Raw genomic sequence first — 25251 nt, 5'->3', positions numbered from 1 at the left:
TTGCATTAATATTACCATGATGTCACTTAGTGAAGCAGATAAAGCTAAAAGGGAATTGGAAAGGGGAAGAGGATCTTAAAACCCTCCAGTCCAGAGCTACAGTTCCACAGATCCAAAGCATATATCTATATGAAAGCACTCAACAGGAGAAGTGGAAAAGGGAAAAAGGGACTATGAGCTAACAGAGGGAGGGCCATAATGCTTAAGGCCATTCGATCCTCTGGAAAATGCAGCCGAGTGACAGAATGCTGGGCTGATGGCATGAAATTGCACCAGTGGCATGTGTGTATGTGAGTGTCTGTGAGCTTTGATGGCCCGCTAATCAGCTGCATATTAGCACAGCAGACATCAGTGGCTGCAAAGAGGGATAAAAAAGCTTGTTGCTCCACAAGGACTGCCAAATGCCTTTATTAGCCAGCAATATAAGGCCAAGCCTAAAGAAAATAACCTTTCCAAATGACCGCAAGGGCACATGTGGCATTAAGAAAGGAGGAGGTATGGAGAAATTGAGCTAAATGCCATGAGGTAGGTGTGTTTGTCAGAGAGAGAGAGAGAGAGAGAGAGAGAGAGAGAGAGAGAGAGAGAAACTTTACATGCATTGGTGAAGATGTGTGCTTTGAGTTTGGAGGTTTGATTATTGCTATCTTTTTCATGTCTTATTTTTGGTGCATGATTCTTGAAGTTTAACCTTTTATTATTGTATTTTTTTCTATTAATGTGCTAGTGAACATGTGATTTCTTTTAAGGAATTTGATTAATTAGTGAAAAATAGTAACTATTGAATTATTATTTTGTAATGATGGCCATATACTTGGTAGAAAGTAATGAATATCTATAAACACAACTGAGAAAAGCACCTTTTATTATTTTCAAATAATCCTTATCGGGTTTCAATTTTGTTTATATATCATAAAAATATGCTATAATAAATTCCATTTTTGATTTGCTGCATTGTCAGTGTATTGTCATTTTAATTAAAAATATATACTGATCTTTCTCATCATTATTGATATTCTTTTTGATTTCAAATTCTTGAAATAGGTTCTTGTTTACAAGTATACCTCATTATTACTGTTAGATACTAAAACAAAGCTACATTTTTTAAAAAGATTGTATGACACTAGTGGCATCCTTATCATCTGGAATAATGTTATTCTTTGCAAAATATTTGCACAAACTAGAACTTTCAGTGTGCTTTTGTGTTTTTAGTTACCCTCCAGTTCCATTGCTCATTGGTGCCACCTGCTGGATCAAACCATAGTTGGGCAGCTTTGAAAATTTACAGCTCAGAAAAGATATCCCAAGGTGAATGAAGAGTGAAAGATGAAGAGCTACATAAAATTGCCTTAAATAAAAATATATTATCAACAGCAAATACAAGAGCACAATACCTCCAAAATAGGGCGGTGAGCCACATAGCAGCACCACAGCCTGACCTTCTCTCACTGAGACTGCATTTCTGGCCTTGTTGGTAAAATTCTGAAGATCTGCAAACAGTTATGCCATTAGTTTTCATTGTGTAAGCACCATCTCATTGAAAAGCACTCAGAGGAAAGGAACCTTTAGAAAATACCATTCAAATCCACAGAGAATATATGAAATATCACTACCACTGCAGGCATCAGTCAGCCAATTAAAAACAAAGCTTTTAGTTAAGCATTTAATCGGCTGTCTAAGGGAAAGCTTGAAAACATATTTTCTGGATGTCAGATCCTGTACACTGTGGGATATATTACAACTAATTCTATACAAGAATGGATCTACAATTACTACAGTTGAATAATGAATTATCTAGATCCAAAATTAACTTTGCAACAATTAACAGATACCTAATAAATTTCCATACATGTTTGTTTATTGTAATTCACTTGTAATTATATGTTTCTGAGATTTAGGATAACACATTGCAGGAAGAGCTTATAAAAATGTCATTGTTGTGAACACAAAACACTCCGTATATGTAAAGATGCATTTTTGAATAAACCCAGAAAAATACTGCATAAACAGCATTGCTGATTATGTCACTCAAGAATGGCTTTGGAATTGCAAATGACAACAGGATTGTTTATGCTGTTAATACACATTGTCAGTATGCCATTTTCAGTATTTCATCCATGATATTCAGAATTATATTAATAATATTATTAATGTTCGTACTATAAGAATCTTATATTGAAATGACAATTTGTACTTAGATCCTACACCTAAGATCTATAAACATACTTCACTGGAATCGAGTTTGAACTTCATTTTTCAGAGACTACCTTGACCTACATATCATGGCCACCACAAACTATGAATCCTGACACATACAATAACACTTGGCACATTCATGTTCATGTCGATGTCCATTACAAACAATGGATCAAAAAATTCTGTATGGCAGTTTGGCATTCTCTTCTTCAGAAAGAATGAAACAATCGGCTATACATTTCATTAAATGTCCTGCCTCTGATACTGGTGCATGTCCAAAGTGTAAGACACAGAAAAACTAATCAATCTGATATTTTAAATAAATAAACAAATAATTATTGAACAAACATTGAAAGCTGATTCTAGTATCACGTTTGATGCTACTAACAGCATGCCACACACACACAGTACTGTGCAAAAGTTTCAGGCAGGTGTGAAAAATTGCTGTAAACAAAGAATGCTTTCAAAAATGGAAGTGTTAAACATTTATTTTCATAAGTGAACAAAATGCAGTGAATGAACAAAAGAGAAATCTAAATCAAATCAATATTTGGTGTGACCACCCTTTGCCTTCGGCTGGTAGGTTGTTCCAAACATCTTGGAGAACTAACCACAGATCTTCTGTGGATGTAGGCTTTCTCACATCCTTCTGTCTCTTCATGTAATCTCAGACACACTCGATGATGTTGAGATCAGGGCTCTGTGGGAGCTATGCCATCACTTCCAGTACTTCCTGTTCTTCTTTACGCTGAAGATAGTTCTGAATGACTTTGGCTGTATGTTTGTTGTCATTGTCCTGCTGCAGAATAAATTTGGGGCCAATCATACGCCTCCCTGATGGTATTGCATGATGGATAAGTATCTGCCTGTATTTCTCAGCATTGAGAACACCATTAATCCTGGCCAAATCTCCAAATCCATTTGCAGAAATGCAGCCACAAATGTTCAAGGAACCTCCACCATGCTTCAATGTTGCCTGCAGACACTCATTATTGTATCACTCTCCAGTCCTTCGATGAACAAACTGCCTTCTGTTACAGCCAAATATTTGAAACTTTGACTCATCAGTCCAGAGCACCTGCTGCCATTTTTCTGCACCCCAGTTCCTATGACCTTGATGATCATTAGCACCTGTTTGGTATAATTGGTTGATCATATAACTGACTATAATCCTACAAAATCCCTGACTTTGTGCAAGTATACCTATAAGAATTGGTGCTGGTTTGAAAGCAAAAGGTAGTAACACCAAATATTGATTTGATTTAGATTTTTCTTTTGTTTGCTCACTTTGCATTTTGTAAATTGACAGAAATAAACACTCATTATTTATATTTCTGAAAGCATTCTTTGTTTACATCATTTTTTCACACCTGCCTGAAACTTTTGCACAGTACTATATATATTACATGAAACACTGAAGAAATGACACTTTGCTGTAATGTAAAGTAGTGATTTTTTTATAACAGTTTACATTTGCTGTCCCCTCAAAACAATTCAACACAGCCATTAATGTCCGTTAATGCCGTTAATGTACAAATTGGGCCCAATAAGTTATTTTCTCTCCCCGGTGTCATGTGACTCGTTAGTGTTACAAGGTCTCAGGTGTGAATGGGGAGCAGGCGTGTTAAATTTGGTGTTATCACTCTCACTCTCTCATACTGGTCACTGGAAATGCAACATGGCACCTCTTGGCAAAGAACTCTCTGAGGATCTGAAAAAAAGAATTGTTGCTGTACATAAGGATGGCATAGGCTATAAGAATATTGCCATGACCCTGATACTCAGCTGCAGCACAGTGGCCAAGAGCCAAGACCATACAGTGGTTTAACAGGACAGGTTCCACTCAGAACAGGCCTCGCCATGGTCGACCAAAGAAGTTGAATGCACCTGGTCCGCATCATATCCAGAGGTTGTGTTTGGGAAATAGACATATGAATGCTGCCAGCATTGCTGCAGAGGTTGAAGGGGTGGGGGTCAGCCTGTCAGTGCTCAGACCATACACCGCACACTGCATCAAATTGGTCTACATGGCTGTCATCCCAGAAGAAAGCCACTTCTAAAGATGATGCACAAGAAAACCAGCAAACTGTTTTCTGAAGGCAAACAGACTAAGGACATGGATTAGTGTATTGGTCTAATAAGAATCAGATAAATGTATTTGATTCAGATGGTGTCAAGCGTGTGAAGGCAACCAGATGAGATTGAGCATCTGTGGGGCATTCTCAAACAGAAGTTGAAGGAGTGCAAGGTCTCTAACATCCACCAGTTCGGTGATGTCATCATGGAGGAGTGGCAACCTGGCAACCATGGCAACCTGTGATGCTCTGGTGAACTCCATGCCCAAAAGGGTTAAGGCAGTGCTGGAGAATAATGGTGACCAAACAAAATATTGACACTTTGGGCCCAATTTGTACATTTTCACTTATGTAAAAATGTGAATGTGTACTCACATCTATATATATATATATGTATATATATATATATATATATATATATATATATATATATATATATATATATATATATATATATATACATACATATATATATATATATATATGTATATATATGTATATATATATATATATATATATGTATATATATATATATATATATATACATATATATATATATATATATATATATATATTAGTGTGTGTTTGTGTATATAAAAGCAACTTTACAATAGAATTATTCAGGAAACCTTTCAATTTGATGTCTGAACTTTACTCACAGGCAAACTCCACTTTGGCCTTGCGGCTCAGGATGGTTCCAAAAGCATTACTGGCAATACACTGGTACGATCCTCCATCTTTCATTGCCTGTGGGTTATTGATCAAGAGGTTGCCCTCTGCCAGGCTGTAGTTTAAATTATTGTAAGCACTGAGATCTTTTCCATTGATTTTCCACCTGCAGGTGAAGGGAAGCACAGTTTTGCATTTTCCAACAGCAACTGAACAATTGTGATGGCAAACCTTTAAATACACTGGCTATATATATATATATATATATATATATATATATATATATATATATATATATATATATATATATAATATCTGGCTACTTAAATCTAAACTCGTGTATGTGCATGTCAAACTGACCTATGACTTTCTTTTTACTTGTTACTTGAACAACTGGCAATTTAATCAAATACAACTTACAAATAAATAAACAAAATGCAAATAGTAGTTTGTGTGTGTGTGTGTGTGTGTGTGTGTACGTGTTTGTAGGGTGCAAAGAAAAGAAGTCCAACCTTTCACACTCCCAGGCACACAAGCAATAATATGTTTAATGTTTATGTTATGTTTTGACATGTCCTTTGCTTTAATTTGTGTCTTTCCTCCACCCCTTTTAGTTACATTTCCTGATGATAACAATACAGATTTTTATCTAAATTGAAATGAAACAGCACACTGATTCGGATGAAGGGATTCCCCTTTACATTCTAATACTCTAACCACCAAGACCTGACCCTTGGCCAGTGCTCTTTGATGTGCTCTAAAATGCTTGAGAATTTTAAGCTAGTATGGGCCATTTTTTACCTGTAATGTGGCGTCGGATTTCCTTTGGCTTTGCAGTTGATAAATATCTTGTTGTCTTCACTGCTTAGTGGGAAAACACTGTCACTGGGCTCTTGGGTGAAAACAGGTCCATGTTGAATAATCCTCTCTGCAAAAAAGCAAAGCCTAGTGCATGTTGTCATATTCAGAAAAAAAACAGATGTGTGATTATTGATCAACAAAACAGGAAAATAATGTTACATTTCATTCGGGAACTCCTTTAGAGTTCTTCTTATCCTTCAGGACAGGGGGAGCAATGGGTAAACTTATATATATATAAGATGCATATATGGGGGCTCCTTTTCCCTAAATTCCTGCAGCAATGCAGCGTGGCATGGAGTCGATCAGTCTGTGGCACTGCTCAGGTGTTATGAGAGCCCAGCTTGATGAGTGGTATAAAGTTATGTTCTCTGATGAAAGTAATTTTTGCATTTCCTTTGTAAATCAGGGTCCCAGAGACTGGAGGAAGAGAGGAGAGGCACACAATCCACATTGCTTGAGGTCCAGTGTAAAGTTTCCACAGTCAGTGTCATCTGCTGGTGTTGATCCACTGTGTTTTCCGAGGTCCAAAGTAAACGCAACCGTATACCAGGAAGTTTTAGAGCACTTCATGCTTCCTGCTGCTGACCAACTTTATGGAGATGCAGATTTCATTTTCCAACAGGACTTGGCACATGCACACAGTGCCAAAGCTACCAGTACCTGGTTTAAGGACCAAGGGATCACTGTTCTTAATTGGCCAGCAAACTCACCTGACCTTAACCCCATAGAAAATCTATGGGGTATTGTGAAGAGGAAGATGCGAAATGCCAGACCCAACAATGCAGAAGAGCTGAAGGCCACTATCAGAGCAACCTGGGCTCTCATAACACCTGAGCAGTGCCACAGACTGATCGACTCGATGCCATGCCGCACTGCTGCAGTAATTCAGGCAAAAGGATCCCCAACTAAGTACTGAGTGCTGTACATGCTCATGCTCATTTCACAATTTTCTGAATACTGAAATATTGGAATTCTGAAATTCAGATACTGAATTTGGGATTTTCCTTAGTTGTCAGTTACAATCAAAATTAAAAGAAATAAACATTTGAAATATATCAGTCTTTGTGTAATGAATGAATATAATACACAAGTTTCACTTGTATATTACATTTTTTTAGCTTAGAACACTTTTTAGCTTAGAAGAACATAAGAGATATAAATGAGCGACGGTAATTTGGATATTCAACACAAAATAATTCCAACTATCTCTCAAAAAATTTGAATGCCAGAGTCAAGTCCTTTTCCTTATCAGTCTCAATAGCAATCAATCTAAGGTAAGGAAGGAAGCTAACTTACTATCTTTCTCTTTTGGCTTGTGTCATTGTGATTGTGTTATAAATAAATCCATCTATAAATATTCATTATACAGTATACTACACTCACTTGGTTCAATTTAATATGACCTGCTATTACTACATGCTTTACTATTTCAAGGATATTAACTCATGTTGTCTTTCCATATACTCTTCTTAAATAGTACATCATGTAATATTAAAATATCTCATCTGTAAAGGCATTTCTTTTGTTGTGGTAATCTATTTGCTAGCGCACTATTCAGTCACCTTTTGAACATAAAAATTGTGACTGTGATTAAACCCAAACTGATGCACATTTGCAAATCCAATAAAATGTGCAACCAAAGCCTTTGTCACAGGACAGAATATCCCAGTTAAATTTCATCATGCTTTTCTTTGTTCATACCCTGTCTTCTTTAGGAATGAATCACCTGCTGATTCTCAACAGGACAATTGCCTCTCTCTCACTTTTATACAGGTCCCTAACCTTGACAAGGACAAAGTAAAATGCTCCCTCCCACATAGTCAGGCTAATAGAAATGGCCTGTTTGCCTGGGGTGAGGGCCTTATGTCTCCTCATTCATTTTTTCCTTTCCTTTGCCTTTTTATATGTCCTTTAAATGAAGGGAATTAATGATCCATTTAGATCATGGCCGCTTGTTCTGGGAAAGGTGGTTGTCTTTACCGCAGGGAGGAAGTTCTTGAGCCACCTCTTCTTCTAAGTATAAAACACACAATGCTGGAGGAGTGGATTAAGTGAGTCTATGAAGGTTTTCAATCATTCAGGTCAGTGTGACTAGTAATAGCAGGTCAAGGCCAAGACTTTTCATTTCATTTCGTTTCATCGTTTCTAAGGAATTGTGTGAAATTTGTCAAGATCTTGAAAATTTTCTTCAAAGTAAGGTTTGATTACATACTCCATTAAGATGTACAAAAAAGAAGCCATATGGGCAATTGAAGAAACTTAATCCTAGTGTGTTCTATTTGAAAAAAGAAAGAGCAAAGTAATTCAGTTGCAGTGCAATAAAGCACCAACCTCATCTTGTGCTGTGCAGAAATAGAAATTAAGTACATCACATGCGGTTAATGGATACTGGGAAAACACTATACCTGTGAGGTAGCTATTGAGTGACAGCAGGGTTAGGGCTGCCCATGATAGCAAAATGCACATCTTCATTATCCAAACTCACACTTTCACTTTTATTGCCTGTACAAAGTTCTTGAGTGAACATTAGATTCTGTCGTCTGAAAAAAAAGAGAAATAATAAGAGGTTGCAGCGCTGCAGTGAAGTTCAGTAGTACATACACTGAAAGTCTGTTGGTATATCTATCAGCAAAGCTGGAGCTTGAGGAAAATCAGTAGCGCATTAATAATTCATTCATCCAAATAAGCACAGGCAGAATCCCAGTCCCGCAGGCTCACAGCTGATCCACAGCAGCCGATATTTTGTGTCGACACACTACTATGAGAGTCTCCAGAGAGAGCGTGAGAGAGAGCGTGAGAGAGAGAGAGAGAGAGAGAGAGAGGAGGCTTGTTTGCCAATGGTCTCTGTTGCCAACAGCACTGTTTGGATTGTGCTAAAAGTATTAGTTTAATGCGTATAGACTACAGTACCAGGAAAACTATAAACCTACACCTGTATTTCATTTTCACACTGTTTATATCTAAACAAGATTATTCAAGTAGATCTATTGAAAGGTGATGTATTAGAATGAATCTTTTCTAAGAGTGACAAACACAATCTGTCTAAAGCAGGGGTCGGCAACCTTAAACACTCAAAGAGCCATTTGGACCCATTTCCCACAGAAAAAAAAAAACACAGGGAGCCACAAAACCCTTTTGACATCTAAAATGAAGATATATCGTTTTTTACCTTTATGGAAAATATAGATTAAACTGTAGTGTGTTGCAGGGGCGGTTCTAGAGATTTTTTAGGGTGGCTCCAGCCCCCCTGTCTGTGATCTCAGCCACCCTAAAACTAAAAGTATAATTTTTACTTTCATAAATAAACAATAAAAACGTTAAATGCAGGACATGTCGTCGATGGGAAAGAAAATTATTTATCAGTTTGATCCAAGAGCGATTTTTTTTACTTTGATTTTACGCGCGTGCGTTGTAGTCTTTCAATAGTGCGTCATCAGCTGTCTGCCTTATTAGAAGTTAGAAGCACAGGAACGCGCAGCGTGCACGCGCAGTCAGAGCTGGAGGCATCTATCTATAACGTTAATCGGCGGAAAACCGCAAAGACGGCAACCAAAAGTAGTGAAATTTCACTATTCGTATTATCAGAGTTGATAGCACAAACAAAATATTAAAGCAAACAATCCATTCAATACTAAATAAAAATAACATTTATTGATTTGGTCTTTGTCTTGTGAATATTTTTTTTTATTAATGACCGCACACTGTTTGTAGAGAATGCACACATACACGAACTGATTTGATTCAAGACTGGCATCATTACATCATGCATAACATTTTGGTGTCCACTTTTGCCATTTTAAATAATACCATAACTTTTGGCTTACTATGTAGTCATATAATATATATATATATATATATATATATATATATATATATATATATATATATATATATATATATATATATATATAGTATAAAGCTCTTCTTGTTTTAAATTCTCACTGAGGGCTAAACCCCCTAAAGATGAAAACCTAGAACCGCTCCTGGTGTGTTGCATTTATGAAATCAATGAACTGCTACCGAGTAAACTAAATTTTATTTCTGCAGGCAAACAAAAATATTTTGAACAGTTTGAAATAACCTTAACAAAAAAGACGCTGGGTTGAAGGTTACTTTCAAATAAAATGTTCAATGTCTAATTGAGTCCTCTTCGTATTCATGACATCAAAATTTTAACTTGCCGGCTGCAGCATTAGGCATACTGGGAAGCCACTCTCATCAGCAGTAAAAGCAAATGAATCTGTCCACATCTCATTAAATGTCCTGTTTTCTTCAGAAACTTTTCTTTTCTTGCATTTATCTATGTTTGCCTACCTGGGGTTGAAAAGCTTGATCTGAACTGAATGGAATTTTCAATTTCGCGCCGGCGGATTTCTCAAGTCAGCAGTTACGACGCATATTTTGAGCGAAAAAAAAATTAAACACGGTTTATTTTAATGTTACAAGAGCATCAGAATCTTAGAATTTAGAATGACATTTTTTAAAATTAACTAACTAAAAAAAATTCAATCAAATATTTATTTTCCAAATCTACAGGGAGCCGCGGGTTGCCGACCCCTGGTCTAAAGGATCCAAGCCTTTTCATCTAAACACATCCAAGCTATTCTTTAGTCACTTCAATTTCTTAGCACCATTGTTTATTTCCCTGTTATGAATGGATGCCTGAATAGGACATGAATATGGTAAAGGCGTTTGCTGGTAGCACTTTGCCGCTGACAGTGGCACAGAATTAAAAGTGTAATACATTACCATATGGCACTATAATACAATCTTTATTGGACTGACTCTATTGTTAATCAATATATTTATGTATTTATTTACTTATTTACTCTCTGCATAGTTTCACTGAATATTAAATAAGTATTCAGGTAACTCAAATTTTTCACTTACTGTGTCACTTACAGCAGATCAAAGCTGTCCCAAAACAATCTCCATACACAGGGAAAAATAACACTTTTTTTTTTTTACATAACACTAGCACCCAGTGTAGTGATGCAAAATATCTCTAAAAAATATGCATATATTCATTAATTAACTTTGAACAAATGAAAAACAAATGTATTAACATGTATTTATTACAGTAATTACAGAAGTAATTAATGTATATACATATGTATGTATATATGTATATATATATATATATATATATATATATATATATATATATATATATATATATATGTATATATATATATATATGTGTATATATATATATATATATATATATATATATATATATATATATATATATATATATATATATATATATTTTACATTATTATTTTACAAACTATTTTACATTAAGCACAATGTTTAGAACAGCTTCCTGAATCATGGATAATTGTAACATATCCTATAGGATTTCTAAAATAATTATTTCTTATTTATTTAGATATTCTGAATAATAATTTGCAAAAACAACAATGCAACAGTTTGCAGTTGTTTGATTTCATTGGGTCACTGGTGCGATGTATATATAGCAAGCAAGTTCAATTTAATCTTTATAGTTGTTCTAGGTACACAGTATATAATAGGGTTCTTTGAAAAGTTCAAATTTAAAATATTTAAAAAAATCATTTGAGTGATCTAGTTAATTTCATTAACTGGAATATAATAACAGTGATTATATTTTTTCAGTGTCTAAATTAGCAGAATTAAGTATCAAAAGTAATTTGTTATGACCATCCTTGCCTGCAATGCAATGCATGCCCAGTAGTGTCTACATTCTTCATTAATACATTTAATGCTTCAGATTCCTTTAAATGAAAACCATTACTTTGGTTCTGCATATTTTTTTTAATTCTTTCATCTATGTCTCATTGTGGAAAAAATGAGAATCAAAGGCTGTAAATGTAAGAATGGATTTTTGAAGAAGATGTGTCATGGCATATGCTTTTATTCTAGGCGGAATATTTGCTTAAAATTAGCTTCATTTCTCATAATTAAGTGTGGCCACTTACAAATTAAGTGAGTCACTTTTGTTTGCCGTGACATGTTTCTAGTACGTTTTTCCTATTTTTCTCGTTTTTGTTAAAAAATCGTGTTTTTGTTATCCCTGCATTTGGGTCGGGTTTTTATCCCTGCCATGGACACTGCTATCCCTGACAGCTATATTAATCTCACTTCTGAGTGGACATTTGGTAGATAGCATGTCATTAACTAAATGCTGATATTCAACATCATATGGGCAGGTTGTGTAGGTGCTTGACTGTACTGTAAATGATTTTGGTCTGGCCATATTAGCTGTTATTTTTAAATGTTTTACATCTAATAGGAGTTCATTCTCTCTTGACCTGAGCATACTGTACAAGTTCTCGTCTCACTATATCAACATTCTGTGAATTTATCCTCATTCTTTTTACCAAGTTTCTAGAGGAAAATGCAATCACTGGCTCGAAAATGAAAAGAACTGACCAGGGGAGGAGAGAAAAACGAGCCAAGATAGAGGAACAGATTAAATCAGATGAGATTGATTATGTTCCGGTATTATCTGCTCGAAGGGACCACAAGTGCTGACCTTCAAACCCTTTGTTATCTCAGCCAACTCTATTGATCTGGGGTTCTTTTTTAACCTCGTGATTCCCACACCCCACCCCATCTGCCTGAACCCCCCACCCCCAACAAAGAGTCTGAAACAATTCATGAAAGTCAATAACCGGATATTTGGTATACTGTCCCTAAGAACCACAAGGATGATGCGTATACTCATGTAAACAGTTGAAATTGATGCTGAAACAGTAGCCATGTGTCAAGGAGGAACTTCTGACATCCAGGTAAAGTGCTTTCAATCTTAAAGGTAATTATTAAAGTTCAATATTAAAAACGAAGTCTTTTCAGATCTCCATAGTGTTTTTACTGATTTGTGAATAACATTAATACAAATAATGATGAGAAACTATATTTATTATTAACGATTGCATACATCATTTTAAAAAGCTTGCATTCATCCTCATATTGCTAATGTGTCCACTATTAATTTGATCCTGTGAAAAAACAAAAAAGTAGAAAAATCTGTCTTATTTTATAGAGGTTTTGACTTTGATATGCATGGTTGGGGAACCCTTAGTAGATTCACAGTTAATATAATCTTTAATAAATTGTTTAGGCATGAGAGTTCTTAGCCTTGGTAAGTATTAAAAGGTAAAATTATTAATCAATAGTAATAATTAAACATTTTAAACAAAGAGATACATACATAAACTTGTTGCACAGAAGCACACTGTAGTGACGTAAATGAGAACTTTAAATGTAACTACAATATTTTAGTTACTCGTTACTGATTGCTGATAGCTAAAGTTCTTAAAAAACTGATATAGGCCTTTTCATCATTTGGATCCTTAACCTCAACAAATGCAACACAGATGGGGTTATTACTACAATACAGTACACACATTTTAGTTTCAGTCTTACTGAATCATTCTTTGGCCTGAGGACTGAAATAGCACCTTCATGCTTGTGCCTCTAAAAAGACTTTAGCAATCACTATTGTCACAAGCGCAGGGATAAAAGACCCAAATGCAGGATAGCTTAAAAGAAAAACAGGTTTTAATAACTTAAAAAAAAATGGACACCGACTCGAGACACGACAACAAAAGACACCAAGACAAAACAAAACAAAGGATTCCGCGCTGCACAAGGCAACGCGGCTTAACTAAATACTAATACTAATTAATCAGACACATGTGGGACAGGTGTGCAGAGGCAGGGAGGAAGAGACAAGGGCGAGGCAGACACGTGAACAGAGAACACAAACAAATGCACGTGGCCAAAGTCCGGGCTGAGTCCTGACAACTATGGATGTACTTTAAATGGCTTGGAAAGTGGGTTAATTTCAGTTCTGCTGAGATGTACAGTATGATGTGGGGGGAAATGTAAGAATTCTAAAATTTTGCATAAGTTCAGGTTGGTTTTACAGTTTACTTTGCTGGTGTCTGAGTTGCTCTGATTTGCTGTCAGAACATCAGATTTTGCATACATCGTGGGGAATAATAATATTGTTTCTTTACAATATTGTTCTCTGTTAACTTCACTAACTTTCTCACATATTATAAAATTCAGGTATCAATAAAGGTATTAATAAAATATGAGTCATATAAAATAGTCAATGTAAGCATTTTAGAATCAGTCAGAATTTTAAAAGATTGCCAGTTTAATGATAATATAAAAAGAACCAATTTCGATATGGCCCAATATCCTGTGTTAAGGAACTTCAACTATTTAGAAAAGCATTGGGATAATATAACTTTATAATTCATAATTACATGCATCATTGTGAAGAAATTTTATTCATCTTCACATATCCAAAGACTGCTTGGCTGAGAAGTGAAAAAAGAAGTGTGTTTGTCATGTCCACCATATACAGTTCACCAGTGTTATAATGTAACGGAGTACAAATACTTCGTTACTGTACTTAAGTAGAAATTTCCCGTATCTGTACTTTACTTCGCTATTTAAATTTATGTCAACTTTCACTTTTACTCCACTACATTTCCTAGATAAACTGTATACTTTTACTCTGATATATTTCCACTAAGCATCTTCGTTACTCGTTACTACAAAATAAAATCAGAAGAAATGTGTGCGACTGCAATAACGGAGCTTTGGCGGATCACTGCTCCTAGATTGCATTATGCTCCGCACGCTCTATTTCAGTGTAATGTTGCCAAAGGAGGATGAAGCACAACTGAAATCACCATGGAAGCACCTACTTTAGGACCTCCCGTTATCGTAGACGACCACCCCTACGATAGTGGTGAACTTGGTGAACAGTGTGAAGTAGATAACGTTATACACCCGTGGCCATATTTCCAAGAAATGTTTCTGTACATTGGAATGAAAGATTCTTCCTATGAGTGCATCTTATGCCTACCGAAAATCACTGAAATTTTACTTTTTACTTTTACTTCAAATACTTAAGTACATTAAATATCAGAAAATTACTATTGATATTTAACTACAGTATATATCAGATACTGGGAGGTGTTCCGGGCATGTCCAACCGGGAGGAGGCCCCGGGGAAGACCTAGGACACGCTGGTGGGACTATGTCTCTCGGCTGGCCTGGGAACGCCTCGGTATTCCCCCGGAAGAGCTGGAGGAAGTGTCTGGGGAGAAGGAAGTCTGGGCGTCCCTGCTTAGACTGCTGCCCCCGCGACCCGGCCCCGGATAAGCGGTAGAAAATGGATGGATGGATGGATGGATGGATATATCAGATACTTTAAGACTTTTACTTAAGTAATATTCTAAAAGGTAACTTTCACTTCTACCAAAGTCTTTTTCTAGAACGATACTTGTACTTTTACTCATATTGCTTTCTAGTACTTTATACAATTTTGATGTCATGAATACGAAGAGGACTCAATTAGACATTGAACATTTTATTTGAAAGTAACCTTCAACCCAGCGTCTTTTTTGTTAAGGTTATTTCAAACTGTTCAAAATATTTTTGTTTGCCTGCAGAAATAAAATTTAGTTTACTCGGTAGCAGTTCATTGATTTCATAAATGCAACACACCAGGAGCGGTTCTAGGTTTTCATCTTTAGGGGGTTTAGCCCTCAGTGAGAATTTAAAACAAGAAGAGCTTTATACTATATATATATATATATATATATATATATATATATATATTTTTTTTTCCTTTTTCTTTTAAATTGAGCAATTACTCAATATAATGCTCAAAAACTAATGCAATTGGATATATATTAGTGCCAAAAATAAAATTTACTTACAATAATGAATAGGCCAAATCATGTCAGCGCTGGGGGATAAAACAGACCCAAATGCAGGACAGCGTAAAAGAAAACAGGATTTATTAAATAAAAAACACAAAACAGGAACCAAGACATGACACAGGATGCAACAAGGGACGACAATAGACGATAGCAACAGAGGATTCTGCGCTGCTTAAGGCAACGCGACTCGACTAAATACTAATCACAATTAGACACGCGGAACAAGGGTGCAGAGGCGACGAGGAAGAGACAAGGGCAGGACAGACATGTGACACAAAACATAAACAAAAGCACGTGGCCAAAGTCTGGGCTGAGTCCTGACAAATCACCTAATTATCCATTTACTGCATGCCCCTTTACTATAACAAGAACTAACATATATAATATATTTCTGATAATATAATCATGAGACAAGCTTGAATGGCAACTAATAGATGCTTAAAATATTTAAGGTTTGTTGAGGGTTTCAATATTTGGCAATGCAGTTTGGCATAGGACTTAACACACAACAGCCACATTGTTCTGAACTGACAGAAAGAATTAACTCTTATAAACACACTTTACAACTGTGCAGAGAAGAAAAGCAAATCAGCATGCACAAAACATTGAACCTTGAGGTGCATAGGCTACAACAACAGAAGTCGAAATCAGGTTCTAGTCTTGGCAGTTGAAAAAAGGATTCTGAGTCTACTCAAGGGACAGCCTTACCCATTGAAGATTACAAACAGAATCACCTAGTGTCAGGATCACGCCCGGATTTTTTACTCATGCCATGTGTTTTGTTTACGTTTGTGTTCAGGTGTCTGCCCCACTCTAGTCTTTCCTCCCTACCTCTGCACACCTACAGTATTCCTTGTGTCTCTTATTGTCTTCCCTTTTCGTTCCAGCCACGTTTCCTTGGGGAGCCTGGAATCCTTGCCATTGTATTGTCGTCATGGTCTCTGTCTTGTTTTTTTGAGTTTAGTTTTTTTTTATTTCCCCAACTGTTTTCTAGTTGTTTTCTGTGTTATGTTTTATTTAATTAATCGTGTTTTTACCTATCTCTGCATTTGGGTCTGGGTTTAACAGACCCAGTTGGATAGCCTCTAGCCTGGCACCTACTTTCTGTAGAGCTACTTTTATGGACTATTCTTTTTCTCCTTTTAAAACTTTTTTTTTCCCCGGACTTTTGGTTTTCTTTTTTTTTTTTTACTTGACTGTGGACGTTGCTCGGCCCTTCTGCTCCACTGTGGACATCACTTAGCCCTTCTGCTAAGCTGTGGATGTAGCTTGGCTCTGTCTGGCTACTGTATCTGTGACTCACTACCCCAGTTGCCTCCTCATTTGTCTTGCTCCGCCCACTTGCCTTGCGCCTCATGCCCCCCACCTGCCTCACTGTGTGCCTCGCTTCCTCCTCCTCGATCTCGCTCATTGCTCCCCCAGACTCTATGGGAGATTTGTTTGATTGGTCCCTAATATGTGCTGAATGCATTTGGGGTGTGTTGATTCAACTCAACATGCACATATCAAACCTTTTTTAGGCTCACCCAAACTGGACTGCTGAAGATTAGAAAAAAACCTGATTTTTATCCAGTCTTTAACAATCTAGTTTTGGTGAGTTTGTTCTTATGTACATGCCAGTATACACCAAAACTACATGTTTCTTCTGTCAGTCAGATTAACTAAGGCCACTTGCCTAAAACCAGCTCATTACTGCTGAATAGGTCAGTGCTGTTCTCTCAGTTTGATATGCTGCCCTGTAGTGATGGGCAGTTCGTGAACAAATCATTCTTTTGAACCGGTTCTTTTTAGTGAACTGGATGAACCAGTTCATCAAATCGGACTGATTCATTTTAAACAGTTCGCGTCTTGAGTCAGCGCTGATCCAAAAGTTACTAAAGTTACTCACTTTCGGTCATGCCTGACAGCCCCTCCAGCTCTAAATAAACTAATATCCCGGAGTATATGTAACTCCTGTACACTGAACTGAGACATGTTGTGCTGTGAGAACTGAGCTCGAGCTGTTGATACTGCGCATGCGTGAATCACTGAACCGATACAGCGAATCATCAGTACAGAACTGAGAAATGTTTCTTTCAGATGCGTCCGAGAACCGATGAGCTGTTGATACTGCGCATGCTTGAATCACTGAACTGATACAGCGAATCATCAGTACACTGAACTGAGAACTGTTTCTTTCGGACGCGTCCGAGAACCGATGAGCTGTTGATATGCTTGTTGATATGCTGTTGATATGCTTGAATCACTGAACTGATACAGCAACAAATGTAAATGTTATGATTTAATGTCATAAACATATGAGTGTTTAACTCAGTTGCATTAGTTTTTGAAACAACTGATGGAGCGAAAGAAACATTTCAAAATTATGCTTTTTTTTGTAAGTTTTTGTAAGTTGATGAAGATTAGTTTATTAACTTTATATCTTTAAGACACGTAAAACACCCACATTTGCACATCAATGCCTGTACTGGGTGTTTTAGTTGCAAAACTTAAATGTAAGAAACGTATTCAACTAAAGTTATGATTAAAAAGAACTTTTCAAATGTGTTAAATTGATTGTATTAATATCTGGCAGCAGCGGCGGGATGAAGGAATTTACGTCATTGCGTCATTGTGAATTACGCCATTACGTCAGGACGTAAAAGAACTGGTGAACTGGATTATTGAACTGGTTCATTAAAACAAACTGTCCGAAAGAACCGGTTCGCGGAAAAGAACCGAACTTCCCATCACTACTGCCCTGTAACAAAGTATGAACACGCTTCCACTAAATCTGATGGCTGGAATCATAGGAAGGAAGCACCTGTTATTGTTCACAGTCCAATGTTAGCTGTTGTATGACACCAGAGAGCTGTCTAATATATGTCAGTTGGCATATGAACAAATTTGGAGGCACCAGAAAAATATTCTTACAAAACTTTCATAAGTGGTCTGAACAGAATGACTACAAATGCATTTTATTGCACAAATGAAATTTGTTAAATTTATCCAAATTTACAATTTTTATTCCTAATCACAAGTGGTGTATAATTAATTGTCTGCCATCAATCAGATGGTAAAAAGATCCAGTTCCAGAAAGCTCCAGAAAAGCCTTGATCTGTAGAATTTCTGTGAAGAAATAGTAGCGTATATATTTCTTAAGTGCCATATGTCTAAAGACATTAATAACAATATTTATATTAAATCTGTCCCCTTACCTTTTAGTTATCATGCAATGCTTATAGTTCTTAATATTTTTTGCAATCATGACATCTAGTTTATCCTGATACTGTGTAGTGATTGTTTATTGTATAATTATGCATACTACATTATGTATCTATTTTACTGTGTTGCACATGTGTAATTCAACTAAAACTGTACTTTTCCTATTGTCTGTACAGTGTATTATTAACATGAAATCACATCACTGTCCAAAATACTGCATGTAAAAACAGAGGCTTTAGTGCATCTGCTTCCAGCCTGATATGTAATGATAATATACATCAAATGAGCTTCCAACCCGCTAGTGCCAAATTATATTTCACGAGAAAACAGTGGTTTGTTTATAATGATTCATGGGGTTGCAGGCATCCTCTGATAGCAAGAGCTTTCAGCAAATAATAATAATAATAATAATAATAATAATAATAATAATAATAATAATAATAATAATAATTAGAAGTAGTAGTTGTCGTTGCTTAGAATCCATTTGTGATTAATTTATTTACAACAGGAAAATACAATGGTAATATGTCTTGGGCCCAGAGAACAGTGGTCGCAGGTGGTAGAAATGCTTAGCGGGATAAAGCCTGGCTAATGGTGCCTGCAAGGGATGTGATATGTCAGTGATAATATCCAATAATATTAGTACATAAATAATGTGCACCCCTCCCCCTATGTTCCCTTCTACTTCCACTGATGTACAGATTGCACTGCCCTCTTCATGAAACCAAGTGTAGACACTGACACTAGCATTGGTGACTATGCCTACTGATCTGCTTAGATCTTGGGACAGACTATAATAGTACAAATAATATACATATAATATGCTTTGGTCTAAATCAAAGGCTGCAAAAGCCTAGTCCATCTAAAGTAGCCTACACTTCTCATCATGAGCACACTTGAACTATGTAAGCTGCCCGGGGGGAGGGATGGGGACAACATGAATCTGACAGACTGCCTGAGTCCTGCCAGCCTGACCTTCATAAGCGCTTCTTCGCCAAGGCACAGTGCCAGAGCTTTATGCAATTCATTGCTGTCATGTCACTGCAAAGCGGGGGACCTCAAGGCCACCTCAGTATATGCTTAGAATCAACTAGTCTTGATATGCCAAGCCAGTGGATAATGCTTGAAATATGAACCGATGAATCACACACAGACTAAATTAAATCTGGGCAACAGTAATAATGAAATATCTTACCAACCCAAAGCATCATGTAAACCATGTACATAGATCTCAAGTAAATTCTATGGTGATTACCATTTAAAACATAATTAATGCAAGTGCAGACTTTACAACTTCAACTCACCTTCATGTAACCTTGAAAGATGATGGTAGAAGGTTTAACAACAGTTTACATGCCTAAGGTCTGAGTAACAAAAGCACAAAACAATAACAGAATCTGTAAAACACATGGAATTGAGTACACTGACTGTAACATACTTTTGCAACAAATACATCATCTTTAATTAAAAATACATAGTAATTAAATACATTTGGTTTTGACTTAAATGATTAATGCAAAAATGTTTTCTATTTATTTATTTAACTAGTTATTTACATTTTTAAATTCATTTATTTTATTTTCAATTTTCTCCCATGGTTGGACAATTCCAATCAACCAGTCAGCTCTCCCCTATCACCTGACAGCTACCAGTCATGAAGGGTGAATCTTAACAAATGTGACACATGAAGTTAGTCAACCTGCTGAGCTTATTTTTAAATCTGCTGTTCATGCTGCATGTTAGGACAGCAAAACTCCGAGGAACTCAAAGGAAATCAATATTGCATTATTATTATCTGACTTTTAAACTTCTTCAATTCAGAAAGCAGGGCCAAATTTGGAATTTTTTTTATTAATGAAAAAAACATTATTAATGTATTATTGAATAGCGTAGTCCTTTAATCCTTTGCTTATGCTAATACTGATTGTCAATCTTCAATATTGCTGTGAAATAAATGTGAAAAACTCTCTTTAACTGTCAGTGATGCAGGGATAAACACAGACCCAACTGCAGGATAGCTAAAAAAAACAGATTTATTAGCTAAAACACACAAAACAGGAACAAAGACAAGACAAAAAAACAAAAAAGACAAGGATGCTGCACTGCCATAGGCAACGCGGCGCGGCTAAATACTATTGACAATTAGACACATAAGGGACAGGTGTGCAGAGGGACAGGAAGGAATAGACAAGGGCGTGGCAGAACACGAAACAAACAAAAAGCACATGGCTAAAGTCCGGACTAGATCCTGGCATTAACTGCTTATTGAGACCTTACAGTGCTTCCATTCTGCAGCAGCTATTGGCAGAACCACAAAGACATGCACACATGTACACTCTCAGATACAGTAGTGTCAGTTTGTTTGAGGCTACATTTGGGTCAGTTCAGAATAATTTTCTTGGATACTATGTCTCTTCTTATTTAGACTACTTAGTTTCATCCAGTACAACAGCTGAATTGCAGAGGCAATTGTAATAGAGTTCTTATGGAGATCCAAACCTCCAAAATTTTCCAAACAAAAATGAATATATCAGGGAGAAATGAAAAGGAAGCATTAAACACTGCAGAGAGCTATGACTTTTCAGTGTCATAGGTCCCTCAAAAAAAGCATGAGGTGTGTAGTAAAAATGTGTTTTGTGGAGGCAAACACGCATGACAAAAAAGTGTTAACTATACTGATAATCCCAGATCATACACCTTTGCAGATTATATTGATTTGAGTTTTTTCTCTTTTTAAAAAATGGTATTATAATTTGTTCTGCAAAACATAGCAAATAAATATGTCTTGCATAAATGGAATATGAGAAACACAGTTTACTAGGCAAAGTGAATTTACAAAATGTATGATTTTAAAAATGCCAGAATCATTGTACTGCTTATGCTGTAACTGTGTACACACTGAAAAACCCAGTTCTGACAAAATTAACTTATTTACATGATCATTTGCCTGTTGGACTACCTAAAGTGAAGTGTCCAATCGCATTCATGCTCTTGCCAGAACACGTTCAGGTTGAGTAAACATTCATGCATTTTTTGGCCCTTATATCACAGACATATTTTTTTTTTTGGATCTGCAGCTATGGCCCCTTCCAGGTTAACAACTAATTACAACTTGATTAGCTCTGAGGTGGCTCTGTAATTTAGTAACTTTAAAGTATTATAATAATAAACAGTGGAGAGCATCCTAGAACTGCTAAATCTTGTAGAGTAAGCAAATGTACAAGACAGATTTCCCCTTACTAGAGTTTTCCTCTTACATATAAAATCCTATTTATTTAATCAGCTATTTAGAAAGTAAATGGTAAAAGGTCATCCATCAATCATATCATACACAAATGGCTTACATTGCAAGAGTGGAAAGAAAAGCTTGACTTAATTCAAAACCATTTTTTTGAGCGACCACTCTCCGCTGAACATTGACGGATCATCTGCAGAGATCATCAAGAGCACCAAATTTCTTGGTGTTCATCTAGCGGAGAACTTCACCTGGTCACTCAACACCAGCTCCATCACCAAGAAAGCCCAGCAGCATCTCTACTTCTTACAAAGGCTGAGAAAGGCACATCTCCCTCCCCCCATCCTGACTACTTTTTTACAGATGGACCATTGAGAGCATTCTGAGCAGCTGCATCACTGTTTGGTTTGGGAACTGCACCCTCTTGGATCGCAAGACCTTGCAGCAGATAGTGAGGACTGCTGAGAAGATCATAGGGGTCTCTCTTCCCTCTATCATGGACATTTACACAACACGCTGCATCCGCAAAGCCAACAGCATTGTGGATGACCCCACACACCCTTCACACATAATCTTCACCCTCCTGCCGTCTGGAAAAAGTTACTGAAGCATTCGGGCCTTCACGACCAGACTGTGTAACAGTTTCTTCCCACAAGCCATCAGACTCTTAATAACTGAATCTGAACTGTACTGAGCACAACATCTGTACACACGCACATCACCTGTATGGACTGCACAGACCTACACCAAATACATACACTTCCAATATACATCCATCAACCTGTTTACATGCTGTTTACATACATCAACCTGTTTACATGCTGTTTTTGCACACATTTTTGCTCTTTGCAGATACTGTAACATTTCAGTCGTTTTCTGTTTTGCACAATTCTTTACATTATCTCAGGGACCTGCTGCTAGGAAACTGTGTTCATTATAGTTTTACTGCACACAATATTATTGAACATACAATATTTACACTCGAGGGCACTGTTTCTGTTTATGGTCTTTTGTATATAGTCTTTTTTGTATTGTCTTGTCATTTTTTGTCTGCACTGTCTTGTCTGTCTTGTATGCCTTGTCCTGCACTGTTTGCACCAGGTTGCACAGTTGCACTTTATGTGGCTAGGACTTACTTACTAAGTCTTTGTTTTATGTAGCACCATGGTCCTGGAGAAATGTTGTCTCATTTCACTGTGTACTGCAACAGCTATATATGGTTAAAATGACAATAAAACCTTCTTGACTTGACTTGACTTGTTTACACAAACTACAGGCAACCAGTGCTAACACATGCAAGTCCATTTACTCATAGTACAGTAATTGGCTTTCCTGATATTCGCAGATTCCAGCAGGGCCTATCTAAAAAAGACTGATCACTTCCTCAGTTGGAAGATTAAAACAAAATAGAGCTTTGAGACAGCATGGTGAAAGTCTACAACTTTGCATTTCCAGCATGGTCTCAGAGATCACTATTAAACATTAACTCATAAAAAGACAAAACAATAGATTTAAGCATGGATTCTGCAAAATGAATAGGCAAAGTGGGCCCAGAATGCCCAAGGAAATGTATGCATACATTTTGACATACTGGCTAAACTAAAAAAAAGCCAGGGAGTTATTATTTAAATGATCTTCATTTTCTCATTATTCTCTGTGAGATCAAGGGAGCATGTCAGGTCAGCTTTCTACCATGATACTTACCTGGCTTTAATAATTCCAGCAGTGGAAAGGCAAATGCCTTCTGACAGCCACTGAGATGATAAGGAGTGCAGGATTTTGAGAGTTTTTTGTTTCTGAAAACATGGCATAAATCCACATTAAACAAACTGAAATAAAAACTGCCATAATTGTTATGTAATGCAAATTCAATTCCCAAAAAGTTGGGACACTTTACAAATTGTGAATAAAAAGGAATGCAATGATGTGGATTTACAAATCTCATAAACAGAATTTATTCACAATAGAATATAGATAACATGAAATCAACATCAATCAAATGTTCAAATCAAACATCAAATGTTGAAAGTGAGAAATTTTGAAATGTCATGCCAAATATTGGCTCATTTTGGATTTCATGAGAGCTACACATTCCAAAAATGTTGGGACAGGTAGCAATAAGAGGCCGGAAAAGTTAAATGTACATATAAGGAACAGCTGGAGGACCAATTTACAAATTATTAGGTCAACTGGCAACATGATTGGGTATAAAAAGAGCCTCTCAGTTAGTTATCATCATCTACAGTGCATAAAATCATCCAAAGATTCAGAGAATCTTGAAGAGTCTCTGTGCGTATGGGTCAAGGCCGGAAAACCATACTGTATGCCCGTGATCTTCGGGCCCTTAGACAGCACTGCATCACATACAGGAATGCTACTGTAATGGAAATCACAACATGGAACATGGTTCAGGAATACTTCCAGAAAATATTGTCAGTGAACACAATCCACCGTGCCATTCGCCGTTGCCAGTTAAAACTCTATAGGTCAAAAAAGAAGCCATATCTAAACATGATCCAGAAGCGCAGACATTTTCTCTGGGCCAAGGCTCATTTAAAATGGACTGTGACAAAGTGGAAAACTGTTCTGTGGTCAGACAAATAAAAATTTTAAGTTTTTTTGGAAAACTGGGACGCCATCTGGACTAAAGAGGACAAGGACAACCCAAGTTGTTATCATCGCTCAGTTCAGAAGCCTGCATCTCTGATGGTATGGGGTTGCATGAGTGCGTGTGGCATGGGCAGCTTATACATCTGGAAAGGCACCATCAATGCTGAAAGGTATATCCAAGTTCTAGAACAACATATGCTCCCATCCAGACGTCATCTCTTTCAGGGAAGACCTTGCATTTTCCAACATGACAATGCCAGACCACATACTGCATCAATTACAACATCATGGCTGCGTAGAAGAAGGATCCGGGTACTGAAATAGCCAGCCTGCAGTCCATCTTTCACCCATAGAAAAAATTTGGTGCATCATAAAGAGGAAGAAGCGACAAAGAAGACCTAAAACAGTTGAGCAACTAGAAGCCTGTATTAGACAAGAATGGGACAACATTCCTATTCCTAAACTTGAGCAACTTGTCTCCTCGGTCCCCAGATGTTTGCAGACTGTTATAAAAAGACGAGGGGATGCTACACAGTGGTAAATATGGCCTTGTCCCAACTTTTTTGAGATGTCATATGTTGATGCCATAAAATTTAAAATCTAATTTTTCCCTTAAAATGATACATTTTCTCAGTTTAAACATTTGATATGTCATCTATGTTGTATTCTGAAT

General features: G+C 36.6%; 1 protein-coding gene across 1 annotated transcript in view; it reads right to left on the bottom strand.

Moving 5' to 3' along the window:
* LOC132844775 (contactin-4) overlaps nt 1–25251 on the bottom strand; it is a 105496-nt gene that overhangs the window by 62321 nt on the left and 17924 nt on the right. The window contains exons 3-5 of the mRNA XM_060868585.1: nt 5739–5865; nt 4928–5103; nt 1392–1487 (exon numbers count right to left, since the gene is read on the bottom strand). Of these exons, the coding sequence (XP_060724568.1) occupies nt 1392–1487; nt 4928–5103; nt 5739–5865 (399 nt within the window). The remainder of the gene's footprint in view (nt 1–1391; nt 1488–4927; nt 5104–5738; nt 5866–25251) is intronic.

This window comes from Tachysurus vachellii, chromosome 4, assembly GCF_030014155.1.
Source record: "Tachysurus vachellii isolate PV-2020 chromosome 4, HZAU_Pvac_v1, whole genome shotgun sequence".
Taxonomy (NCBI): domain Eukaryota; kingdom Metazoa; phylum Chordata; class Actinopteri; order Siluriformes; family Bagridae; genus Tachysurus; species Tachysurus vachellii.
This window is presented reverse-complemented; position numbering and strand designations above follow the sequence as displayed.